This window comes from Hyperoodon ampullatus (genome assembly GCF_949752795.1).
Source record: "Hyperoodon ampullatus genome assembly, chromosome: 1".
Lineage (NCBI taxonomy): Eukaryota > Metazoa > Chordata > Mammalia > Artiodactyla > Ziphiidae > Hyperoodon > Hyperoodon ampullatus.
In genome coordinates this window covers 192,755,722-192,767,725 of record NC_136914.1, presented here as the reverse complement: position 1 = coordinate 192,767,725, position 12,004 = coordinate 192,755,722, and the positions used below count along the sequence as shown (strand labels likewise).

The 12,004-nt window shown below is 34.5% G+C and overlaps 1 protein-coding gene across 1 annotated transcript in view; it reads right to left on the bottom strand.

The window, feature by feature from the left end:
• Nucleotides 1-2,116: 2,116 nt before the first annotated feature.
• The window catches only part of KIF20B (kinesin family member 20B), a gene marked incomplete at its 5' end in the record, with an annotated part of 69,238 nt that continues 59,350 nt past the window's right edge, over nt 2,117-12,004 (bottom strand). The window contains 6 exons of the mRNA XM_079712601.1: nt 2,117-2,251; nt 3,402-3,544; nt 6,838-6,988; nt 7,395-7,496; nt 10,055-10,252; nt 11,879-11,989. Coding sequence (XP_079568727.1) covers nt 2,174-2,251; nt 3,402-3,544; nt 6,838-6,988; nt 7,395-7,496; nt 10,055-10,252; nt 11,879-11,989 — 783 coding nt within the window. The 3' untranslated portion in view covers nt 2,117-2,173. The remainder of the gene's footprint in view (nt 2,252-3,401; nt 3,545-6,837; nt 6,989-7,394; nt 7,497-10,054; nt 10,253-11,878; nt 11,990-12,004) is intronic.

The following is a 12,004-nucleotide window of genomic DNA, read 5'->3' as shown; positions in this document are numbered from 1 at the left end:
TTTTAGTAGTTTATGATTTTCCTAGGTGTACTATTCTTTGGATTTATCTTAATTGGAGTTTATAGTGCTTCAAAGCCAATGTTTCCTCATAAAATCTGTAAAATGTTTGGCCGTTATTTCTTCAAGTATGTTTTTCTGCCCTATTTTCATTCTTTTAGCCTTCTGGATCTCCAATTTCACCTGTTAATCCATTTGATATTGTTCCATAGGACCCTCAGGCTCTGTTCTTTCTCCAATCTCCCTTATGCTCAGATTGGACAATTTTAATTGATCTGTTTTCACGTTCACTGATACTTTCTTCTGACACCTCTAATCTGCTGTTAAATCTATCCAGATTGTTTACATCAGTTATTTTTGTTTTAAAAATTCCACTTGTTTTCTCTATACTTTCCATCTCTCTGCTGAGATTCCCTTTGCCTTACTCACTGAGATAGCATTTCCTTTAAATCTGAACATGCGCACAACAGCTGCTTGAAAGTTTCTGCAAAATTCAACAGTTGTGCCATGTCAAGGTTTATTTTCACATTTTTTTTCTTTACCATAGGACTCATTTTCCTGTTTCTTTCCATATATACTAATTTTTGACTGTATGTCACACATTATACAAGATATGTTAAAGAGAATCTGTGCTATATCTTCCTCTGAAGTGTTGCTTTTTGTTCCAGTAGGCATTTTGATTACTGACTGATTGCTTTCAACTTATGCAGACTTAGTGTTATACTTTGTTAGTATAAGCGTGTGGAAAGCCCAAGGTATTTCTCAAGCCCTTCCAATTGTCAAACTCTGTCTCCTTTGCAGATGTTGTTGAGGCTTGATTTCAGTCTACATTCTGGGATGTAGACTCATTTACAGTATGAGAGCTGAAACAAGAAGCCAGTGTAGTCTTGTTCAACCTTAGCTGGGAACATGCATGTTGGGTGACTCAAATTTTTTGCCATTCTAGGGATATTTGAGAATGACTACAAAAGTGCCTAGGTACTGATTTGGGGGTGACAAATAAATTTTAGCAAATAAGCAAATTTGTAATCATGTAATCTGTGAATAATGAGGATCAATTATATATATATGTGTGTATATATATATATATATATATATATATATATTTTAGCATGAAACCATGTAGCATAATAAAAACATGTTCATGCTTAAAGAGGTTTCAGTTTTAAATTAACTATTTTGATGGAAATTTTCCCCGAACACATATAAGTGTCTCCTAAACAAGACACCAAAGATAACTTTTATTCCTGTCTCAGGGGCATGATTATAGTAAACAATGCTAAAATCCAATGAAACCTTAAAGGTTTCAGATGCATAAATGTGTGCTCTTAAAAAGCCCCAGTTGGCAACAATTCTTGAGGCCTCTGCTTTGTTTTTTGTTTCTTGTTGGTATTTTTTTAAACCAAAGCTTAATATACATTAGTTGTGTGATCTTGAAAAAGTAAATTTTATGGGCCTCAGTTTTCTCATCTATAAAATGAGGAAAGTGTATTTCTAAGGTCTCTCCAGGTCTAAAATTCTATCTTCCCTAGATAACAGTATAATTTTTTGGCCTCTAGATGTTATCGCCTCTTCCCTTCTAACTTTTTGCTTCTAATCTTCTGTGTCCTGGAAAAATCAGAAAACCAACTCTATTCAATTATTTAAAAATAAAATACATTCTAATTAAAGGCCTGAGATCTTTTCTAAATTATGTGCATACATATTTTAGCAACTAGAAGACCTGTACACACTCACTTCCTGAATCTTAGCTATAATCCAAACAGATATGTAAAATTACCTGTATTTCCTAATAGATACAGTAAAAGCAATTCCTAAAACACTGTTAAGTATAAGTAAACCAAATATCTGACCTGTGATATCTATGTATAGAAAAACAAACAAAAAATAACAGCATCTTTCCTAGGTTCCTCACTGGTCCCGTGCCTGGGATAACAGGAAAATACATACAGTTTGAAAAGAAGCTATTATTTAAAAGCCTTAGAAAAGTAGACAAGCAAACTTACTGCTGACTTATTTCCTTTATTGAATTAAAATCACACTATTATAAAATAGCAATGTACATACAAAGGGATTTGATGTATCACAGTATATACAATTATCTTTAAAAAGTCAGGATGCAAGTTATAATGATTATGAATATAAATTTTATATTAAAACATTCTCCATAAGTGATTTATTTGACTGTTTTGGTCCGAAGTCGTCGTTTGAGAATCTGATGATCACTTTCTTTCAGTTTATGGTCCATCAAAATCTGAAATTAACAATTTCACAATTTTTTATAAATAAAAATAAAAATGAAAGCTTACTTACAATTAATAAGCTATGTTCATGTTCTTAATAATGGAAATAAGTACATGACAGTACTTTTTGTCCTCCTGGACTGCAGATATATAATCTTCTATTAAAAAGCATGCCTAAGGTAGTGGATTTTATAAAAGATTCTTTCAACACTACCTAATTCTGGAATTAAAATAATCCACACTTTTACTGAATTCATAGCTTGAAATAATTACTAAAATATTTGGAGACAAGTGCCTCAAATAATTTTTAGGAAATGATTTTTTGCAGTAACAAGTATATAACTTAGAAAGTAGAAAGAGCATTATTTTGCAACTAAGAAAAGAAATAACTTCAGCCAAGGGAGAAAATTATGTACTTATCAGACAGATGGAGAAAAGTAACCAAGAGAACAGTACTTCCAAAAGCATGTCCTAATGATCCTAATTCTTTACTACTTGCTTCAAGTGTCTATCTTACATCTGATAGCTACTGTTGCAAAGGGTCTCTCCCGATTTTTCTTGGCCATTTTCTGTTGAAAGCTTTTTCTTTAATTCCTTTTCTATCTTCACTTCCATCCACTAGGCAGATGCAAGCATGATAGAAAATTAGAACTTTCCTTGTAATAGAACAGCCTGTTCTGAGTAAGGAGAATGAGTCATAAAGTCAGGGTGACAAACTATATAGTCTTTTCTTAAGGAAACCTGGAAGCCTTAGAGGGAAAGTGGGAGGAAATGACTGAATGTCAATTCTATATTTTTAGCAGGCAGACTTAGGCCCAGATTTGTACAACTCTTGTGATAAAGATAATAAGAAAAACAGATGTTAGAAGCCAATAAATTATTAAATAGTGATAATTCTATTGATGGAATTAAAATTCCTCTTATGAGTTTATAAATGCAGATGATGCATGCAACACTTGTATACATTAATGCAACATTTATATTCAATTACTATAAATTTAACACATCCAGTACCAAAAGTACATTTAAAGCGTGTTTCAAGAAATATGGTCTACAGAATGAAAGTTCAAACCATTATATAATTCAAATTGTTATGAATACTTCAGAATTAAAAAGAACATAAACAGTTTTACTTTTAAGAAAACTTAAATAGTAGCTTACCACTTGGCCAGATATATCAATAGGAGATGAAATTTCATTTGTGTATAATTTCCGTTTGGCCCGTTTTGGTCGAGACACATTTTCTTTACTTACTTCTACATTTGAGAGCTTTGAAGAGCTTATTGTTTCAATTATCTTCTTTGCTATGAAAAAAAATACATTAGTTAAATCTTGAAATAATTTTCTAACTGCAAATATTTGAAATCCTTAATAAAGAACCATATTAAAAAGAAAAGCATTGCAATTTATAAATGGTAAAAGGACACGAATAGAAAACTCACAAAGAAAAAAATTAAATGCCTAATAAACACACAAATTAATGATCAACGGCAAAAATAAAAGGGCAAATAAATAAAATATCACTTCACTAATGTTCAACATTTGAAAAGGTTTGGTAAATTATAGTATAACCAGTAAAACTCAGGCATCTTTAATGACTTGGAAGAGGTTTATACTACATTAAGGAAAAGATCAGGATATGTATATAGTGGACCATGCATCACTAAGAACAATAAGGTGGTAGAGCTAGTTCAGTACTCACACGTAAAGATGTTCACAATGAATATCAAGTGAAAGTAACTTGTGAGCCCTTTACTTCTAGTTAACAAATGCGTGCACATGCACACATAGAGTAAAAGAAACCAAATTGTTAACAGTTGATTGCTTCTGGTAAGTTGAATAGGAATTTTAAAATTTCTTACTTTGTACACACGCTTTATTTTTTTAATAGACACATATTGATTTTAATAGAAAACATACTTCCATTTGGGAAAACTTCTGGATAGAAAATCCATGTACATATGATATCAACTATATATTTTTTTAAATAGAAAACACATTTAAGGAAATATGCTGAACTGAGGTCTACTTGTCAAGGGCTGAGCTGAGCCTGAGAGCTGAGTTGCCAGATGTCAGAGTGGCTAATTAAGACAACAAGTCAAAATGAAAGTTAAAGCCTTTAACCACCTAACTGCGATTGAATAAGCAAGAGGCTAAACCTGAGAAAGCGCCAACTCCCACCTCCCTTCTACATTCCCCCATGGAATAATGCACAGTCTGGGTCAGGGGGATCAGCACAGAAGTTGGGGTGATCTTATTGCCAAGTGAGCCCTAAACAAAAGGCTCTTGCACTTGCAGTTTTATGGACCTTGGTGCTGGAGACCAGGGGGGAGGGCTAGGAGTGGAAAAGTAGAGTCAGAGTGGAGAAAAGTGTCTTCAAGTTTCCCTCCACTTCCCTGTCATAATGTCTTTGGCAGAGATGCCTGAGGACATTCTCCACTGAAGGCCCCCAATTAATAGTATACAAATGAAGGCACCTAGGCTAGGAATGCAGATATGTGTAAGAGTATGCCTGGCAAGAGACCTGAGTCTTTGACTAACTCCCTTCACAGACTGAGATGCATTGGCTGTGTATCAAGTTTGATGTGGGGATGGTAGCTTTCCCTCATGAGACCTAACAGGTAAAACCTTTGTAATTGCCTAAGGTCAGCCTGAAACAAATCACACATAGGATTTTGGCCTGGAGCTTTGAAATTCCTCCCTACTGTGTGCAAACCACTATACTAAGAGCTGAGGATGTAAACTATACAGACATTTTGCACTTGTAGAGCTTATAGTCTACTGGAAAAGATAATAAGAAAACAAAAAATTATATAATTTAAATAATTCATTTTGCACTTTGAAAAGATCACTCTGGCTTCCATGTACTGAGTGGATAAGAGATAGACAAAAGGGATAAACTGGGAAACCAGGGTTACTGAATAATGGATTAACAGTAGTTATCAGAGCAGCAGAATTTTAAGCACTAATCTCTGTTTTCTTCTTTTCTCCCTTTATTTCCAAGTGATCAACAGCAGACATGTATTGCAGTTACAATCCCAAACAGGGATACTTTATATTACTAGAAATAAGTTCTTAAAAATTCCACACCGGGTATATAGGTAGGGAAGCCGTTAAGGAGCTGAGTCAACCAAGCAAGGGAGTCATTACCAGGTGGGTACCTCCCTCTCCTTGAAAACATATTTCTTTTTAATATATAAGCAACGGTCAACATAATTTAAATAAAATACAGAAGCATCTAAAATAACAAGTCCCACCTCTCCAAATTTAGACATTTAACAGTTTGCTGTTTGTCTCTCTAGATATTTTCTATGCTTATACAAACTATACCTTTCAAAGAATGTATATATTTTTTGAAAAATATATACAAATGGGTCTAAGTCTGAAGTTCCCAAACTGTGTACCAAGACATGCTGCAGCAAATTCACAAGAGCAGCTCAGAATAGTTTAAATTTTTGAGGAAAACAGTGACGCTCAGTAACTCAGGGTAGTTCAGTTTCAAAAAGATATCGCATTACCTTCCTTCTGATGATGACATATTTTGGCAACCTGGATTTTCAGGAGCTGAATTTTCAGTGATTGTTTGGCCTTAAGTATTAACGGATGGAACTACTAGGTGTTTCTTTGGGTACATGGACACCATGAAAAAAATTACTGAGACATTAAGGGCACTGTGAACCAAGAAAGTTTGGGAAGCTCTGTGGTTAAGCTTTTACAGAAAGTACTTTTACACAACCAATCTGACTAAATTCAACTGCCCCTGCTTTCAGTCCCTTTCCTTCCTCATTCTCCCCACCTCTAGTCTCCAATTTATCCCATTGCTACCATTCAGGTACTCTAATGAAAACTCACTCCTTCCTGCCCCCTTCCTCCCAACAATCTCTCCACATTCTAGATGCCAGATGCATATTGCTACCTGTAATTGCCTGCACATTCCCTACACTTTCCTGGTACTCTATTTGTGTTAAAACTGTTCCCTCTGGTAGATGTGTATATAAATATATATTTATGTATACGTGTATAGAGAGAATATATATCTTAGCACATATTAATACAAAAGTATCAGTATGTCTACATTATATTATAAAGAAAAAAGCATTAAGCAACTAAACTCAATACATATTTATAGAAATATATGCTTTTGATATATATGATTAGGTAATGTTTATACATGCAGAGAAAAAAACAGTAGAAGAAAATATACCATAATACTAACAGTGGTTATCTCTAGGAAGTATAATCTTCCAACATTTCAACACCTGGGTTAAATCCCATCTCTTCTATAAAATCTTCCCATAGCTCCCAAACAAACAGCTCTCTTCCTCCAATACTACCATGCACTTTCCTTGCATCTCTACAACTATTACATTAAGCAGCCTTCTCTGCATCAATTACTTAAATACAGATCTTTCTCTTCCATTACACAGTGAACACCAAGGCATAGATCATCCTTTCATGTTTCCTCCTTAAATACCTAACATAAGACACTGTCTATTGGAAATATAATAGTCACTGTTGTTGAGTTTATACACCAATCAGATATTAGAAAACACCATATATCTAACGTAAAAGGTCATTTAATTAATATTCTGCAAACCTTTTGATTGAAGAATAGTTGGAGAATGTTGTAAGAAATCTCCAAATTTCTGTAGCGTTCCTTCTTTTTTCTTAGCAGGCACGTTTATACTAATTGTGGATGCCTGACTCCGTAAAGAATAAGTTTTCTTAGATGATGGGCGTGTGGAAACCTAATAAACAAACACTTCTTGTTATTGTTGATGAGGAATGTTAGAAGGAAACAGTTATAGCCATAGTTGAATTAAAGAGGCCAGGCACAGGTTATGAATTCTCAGGCAGGGAACTTGGGATTAAGAATATAAGGAGAGGGATGAAAGGGCCAGAGAATGAGTGTGATAGAATGATAAGTCAGAGGTGAACACATCAAGGGGTACCTGCTACGTGCCAAATGCCAAAGGTTATATATTCAGAGCTGAATTAGATGAACAGAAAATGAAAGATAAATAAGTTATAACTGGACAAAACCCAACTTCTGAATAATTATTACTAATCAAATTTGACATTTTTATTTTCATATTCCATTTTATAAATGTAAGTTATGAAAATGGTCAATTTTGGACAAATTAGAAGACGAACCTTTTGTTCCTTTTTGACAGAAGAATTTCTATGCTCAGAAACAGGGGACTTCAAATTAGTTCTGGGTGTAGCATTCTTCTTATTTTCGAAATTCACAAAGTCCTAAAAATAATGAATTTCAGCACTGATTAATTTCTTGACAGTGTTTTCTTTCTCTCTCTAGACTCCAGGGGAGGAAAAAAAAGAACAAAAGCAAACTAACAAACAAACAACAAAACAAGAAAATGGTTCTTAACCAGGGGCAATTCTGACCCCAGGGGACATTGGCGTTGTCTGAAGATATTTTTGGTTGTCACTGCTGGAGATAAGGGGCAGGTTTAATGGAAACTAGTGGGTAGAGGCCAGGAATACTGCTAAAAACCCCTTAAAATGTATAGGGCATTGAACTCTCCAAAACAAAGAAATATCTGGCTGAAAATGTCAATCACGCTGAAGTTGAGAAACCCTGACTGAAGGTACAATGTTTTTTGCCAACTTCATTGAAATATTACTCATATATAGCATAACTAAGTTTAAGTGCACAGCATGATGATGCAATACATGTTTTTATCGCAAAATGATTGAAGGTATGAATTTTTCACATGCGTCATGATGAAATTACATTAGTTAAATGAAGGGATAACATCTTTTATTTGAACCCCATCTTGACAGTACAACATAGCAATATATTTATCTACCCTTTTCCCAACTCCCAAATCATGCTGAGCATAACCTCTAGTTGATACTTAGTGACACTGAAAACAAAACAAAAATCTGCAGTATAAGCACAGGTAAAATGTGAAAGTTAAGAAATACAATCTGTTTTTGCTACTAAAAAGGCATGACATCTCACTCTTCTTTTCCCCACTTAATCTTAAGACAAAGTCTTTTGTAGTACATTAACTGAACTGAACTTATGCAAATACTAATCGTACTAAAGATTATAAGCATAAAAGGAAAAAAAAAGCAAGAACAGAAGCAGAGAGATCATGACTGAACCTCAGAATTCAAGTTACCAAGTAAAGTCTTAAGGATCACAAGAAGAAGATTTCGTAAAAGAGGAAAGACAGATAGATGGTAATCAGGGGAAGCAAAGGAAGAAAGATTGTAACTCCATCATACTTGTAGTGTTCAATAAAGAGCTCTTTGGAGTCTTCACTAGATTAGAATATAGCACTGCATAAATTATTTTCCTGAGGACTTTACAACACTCAGTTTATTACAGCAGTAAAGAGCTAGCAAAATCAGTTAAAACTTTTAAGTTTCTACATGATTTACCCTACAACAATCTGTGTATCTATCCTGAAACTGGGAGTATATGCCGGCAGTGAAATGAATAAAATAATTTTATCTTAACCCTCTGAGTAGACAACCAATTTTTCCTTTTCCTCTGAAAAAAATGAATCAAGTCAACATAGATGTTAGTCACCATGTTAACAAAGATGATGAAATTAAACTTAGTACAGTTGGCCCTTGAACAAAACAGGTTTGAAATGCATGAGTCTGCTTATACACTGATTTTTTTCAATAGTAAATACTACATTACTACATGATCTGTAGTTGGTTGAATCCGTGGATGAGGAACCTCACATTCTGAGGGCCGACCATAAGTTACACAAGATTTTTCTGCACTGCGGCTGGCACCTAACTCTCGTGTCGTTCAAGGGTCAACTGTATCTTAATGGTATCTAAAGCATAATAAATATAAATTAAATAAATATAGAATAAAAGTTAACTAAGGCTCTCCAGAACAATCGCTAAAGGTGTTCTATGTGTAGAAGGAAATATGCTAAATAATATTCATTCAGCAAATGTATTACCTGACAGAGAGCCTCAGGAGTATGGTAAATATTATTTCTGCTCTTCCACCAACTTGAAAATACACTACTCTTTAAAGGAGTGAAAAAGACAAGTTGGAAAAAAAGTTATTGTGCTAGAGAGTTTATAATTATAGTTTTAAACATAAATATTTCTGTTAACATAAATATTGCCATTTATTATGTATCTACCATATGTGGAACAAAAGCAAAACATTTTAAACATATTATATCTAATTCTTTATTTCCAAAAGGAGGAAAGTGAGGATCGGAAAGTTTAAGTGACTGGCTAGAATATGATAGAAGGTTTGGTAACCCCAGGATCAGAAAGCTGCAGCAGGAAGAAGTAAATTGTTCTTGGCCTACCACTAAATCGAGACCCAAATTTTAATACTGGCTCATAGAAAAAGAATTTCTCTTCTGAAACCTACTATGATCATAGAGACCTAAGATTTTAGTTAAATGACAAAGATTATATTTAAGCAAGTTAATCGTTTCAGTTTCTCTAATTCCTTTTATCAACCCCTTTTCTCTTCCATTGGAGGGAAAGTGACTATGTTTGAACAGGACTGGTATACTGAAATAGCTCGCTACTAAAATTCACCACCATTTGACCTGTCATAGCTTCACTAAAAGAAGGAATAATCTATATATTTTAAAATCTATAAGCTTTTTGTTTGAGGACTATTCACCACAGTAATATTCTTAAAACAGTATTAAATATGCTATAAACTATGGTTTTGGTCTCTAATGGCAGTGCTTATGAATAGGAGGGCAGTGTAACAGAGTTTAACTATATATTATCACTGAGCTTAATAATAATAAGGTTTACTTGTTTAATTCACTTAATAGTTAAGTATTTACCTCCTCCATTTCATTACTCTTCCTCTTCCGGGCCTTGGGAATCTTAACCGTCACTGGTGAGGTACAACCCAGGTGTTTCACTGCCATTTTGTTTGGCTGTAGAGGTGTAAATTGAATCTCTAACTCAGGTTTTGGAAATCGAGTACTTTGATTATTTTCTGTTGACACGTCACAAGAGTCAAGGACTACAGATCCATCCTACAAGAGAATTTAAAAGGAAAACAAATCTTATTTGCAGAATATGAATTTCTAAATTGCCAAAAATTAACTCTCTCAAATACCTATTAAAAACAATAAATTGGAAAAGATAAAAAGTTTGCTGGATCAAATTTGCTACAGCAAGGACAGAAAGACTGAGTTATCATCTACTTTCTCCAGGTTTATACGCGGTATGTTAAAATTGAGAGAAACTTAGAGATCAGTATTTCCCAAACCTGTGTCATCATAAGAATTATCTAGAGAAATTGTTTAAAAGATTCTTGGACCCTACCACAAACCTACTAAATCAGAACTCTCCAAGGAAAGAGTCAAGGATTTTTAATAAGCACCCTAGTTATGGTAAACTAAAGTTTGCTGTAAATTCTTTTCTGTTCTTCCCATTGAGAGATAGAGTCTCATTCCCCTTCCTTGAATTGGGGCTGGCCTTAATGGCTTCCGTGACTAATAGCATGTGGTAGAAGTAACATGATTCTTCTGAAGCCTTGTAAGGAATGGCTTGTGTTATTTCCCCAGATCAAAATGCCTTTCTCTTCCCATTCTCTGCTTGGTAAACTTCTATTCACCTTCAAGACCCAGTACGGTGTTACTTTTTCTAATCCACGTCCACAACCACTCAGGCAAAATTCATCATATACTCCTCATCAGTGTTCCTTCTGAGCACTCTCTTTATAACACTTAGTCCATAAGGTGAAAAAAGATAGTCATTAAATACCTGTCTTATTAGACTTCTTATTCCTTAAGGATGGCGATCATATCTTACTTATGTCTTTAACCTCAGTGCAAGGTTCCCAACAATGAATGCTCCCAATAAATGTGTTTTTAAAATAAATATTTAAAAAGTAATTTTATTTTCAAAAAGTGACATAGAATTTTCATCTATTTCATAGGCAATCTGAGAAACTACATTATCCAACGCAAGTCACAGAACCCTAAGCCCACTTCAAACTAAGGAAACTCATTGTGAGGTTACTGGGATTTGGTGATAAAGTTATAAAATGGGTAAAATTTCCAAAAAATACTATTTACTAGAATGCTTATTAAATGGACTGCTTATGAGGGAAAATAGTCATCCATATTTTATCTTTTGTGGGATTTCCTATTTCTGACCATCAAATTTGTTTATAATCAAAGATCTGTTTGAGATCAGTATCATTTTGAGAGGAAATTAATACCATTTGGGAATCAAATTTCCCCAAAAGAATTGCATCTCCCCTCAAAAGCCTTCAATTTTCCTTTCCATAGCCAAGAGCACACACAGCTAACTGTACAGCAAGATACCTAAAACAACTGATTAAATTATACTTGCAAGTGTTATTTAGTAATTAATGGTCATTGGTAAAGAGGGTTAAAAAGTGGACTGTGTGGGCATCCCTGGTGGCACAGTGGTTGAGAGTCCACCTGCCGATGCAGGGGACACGGGTTCATGCCCTGGTCCGGGAAGATCCCACATGCCACGGAGCGGCTGGGCCCATGAGCCATGGCCATTGAGCCTGCACGACTGGAGCCTGTGCTCCACAACGGGAGAGGCCACAACAGTGAGAGGCCCACATACTGCAAAAAAAAAAAAAAAAAAAAAAAAAGTGGACTGTGTTATCAAATACTCACTTCTACTTCATCCCTGGAAATTTCAAAACTTGTTGACTGAGGTTCAGTTTCAACCCTTTCAGGATCCATTGAACTCATATGTCTGGGCTGGATATCCATGGTCTGTTTTTCCTAAAGTAAGGAAAT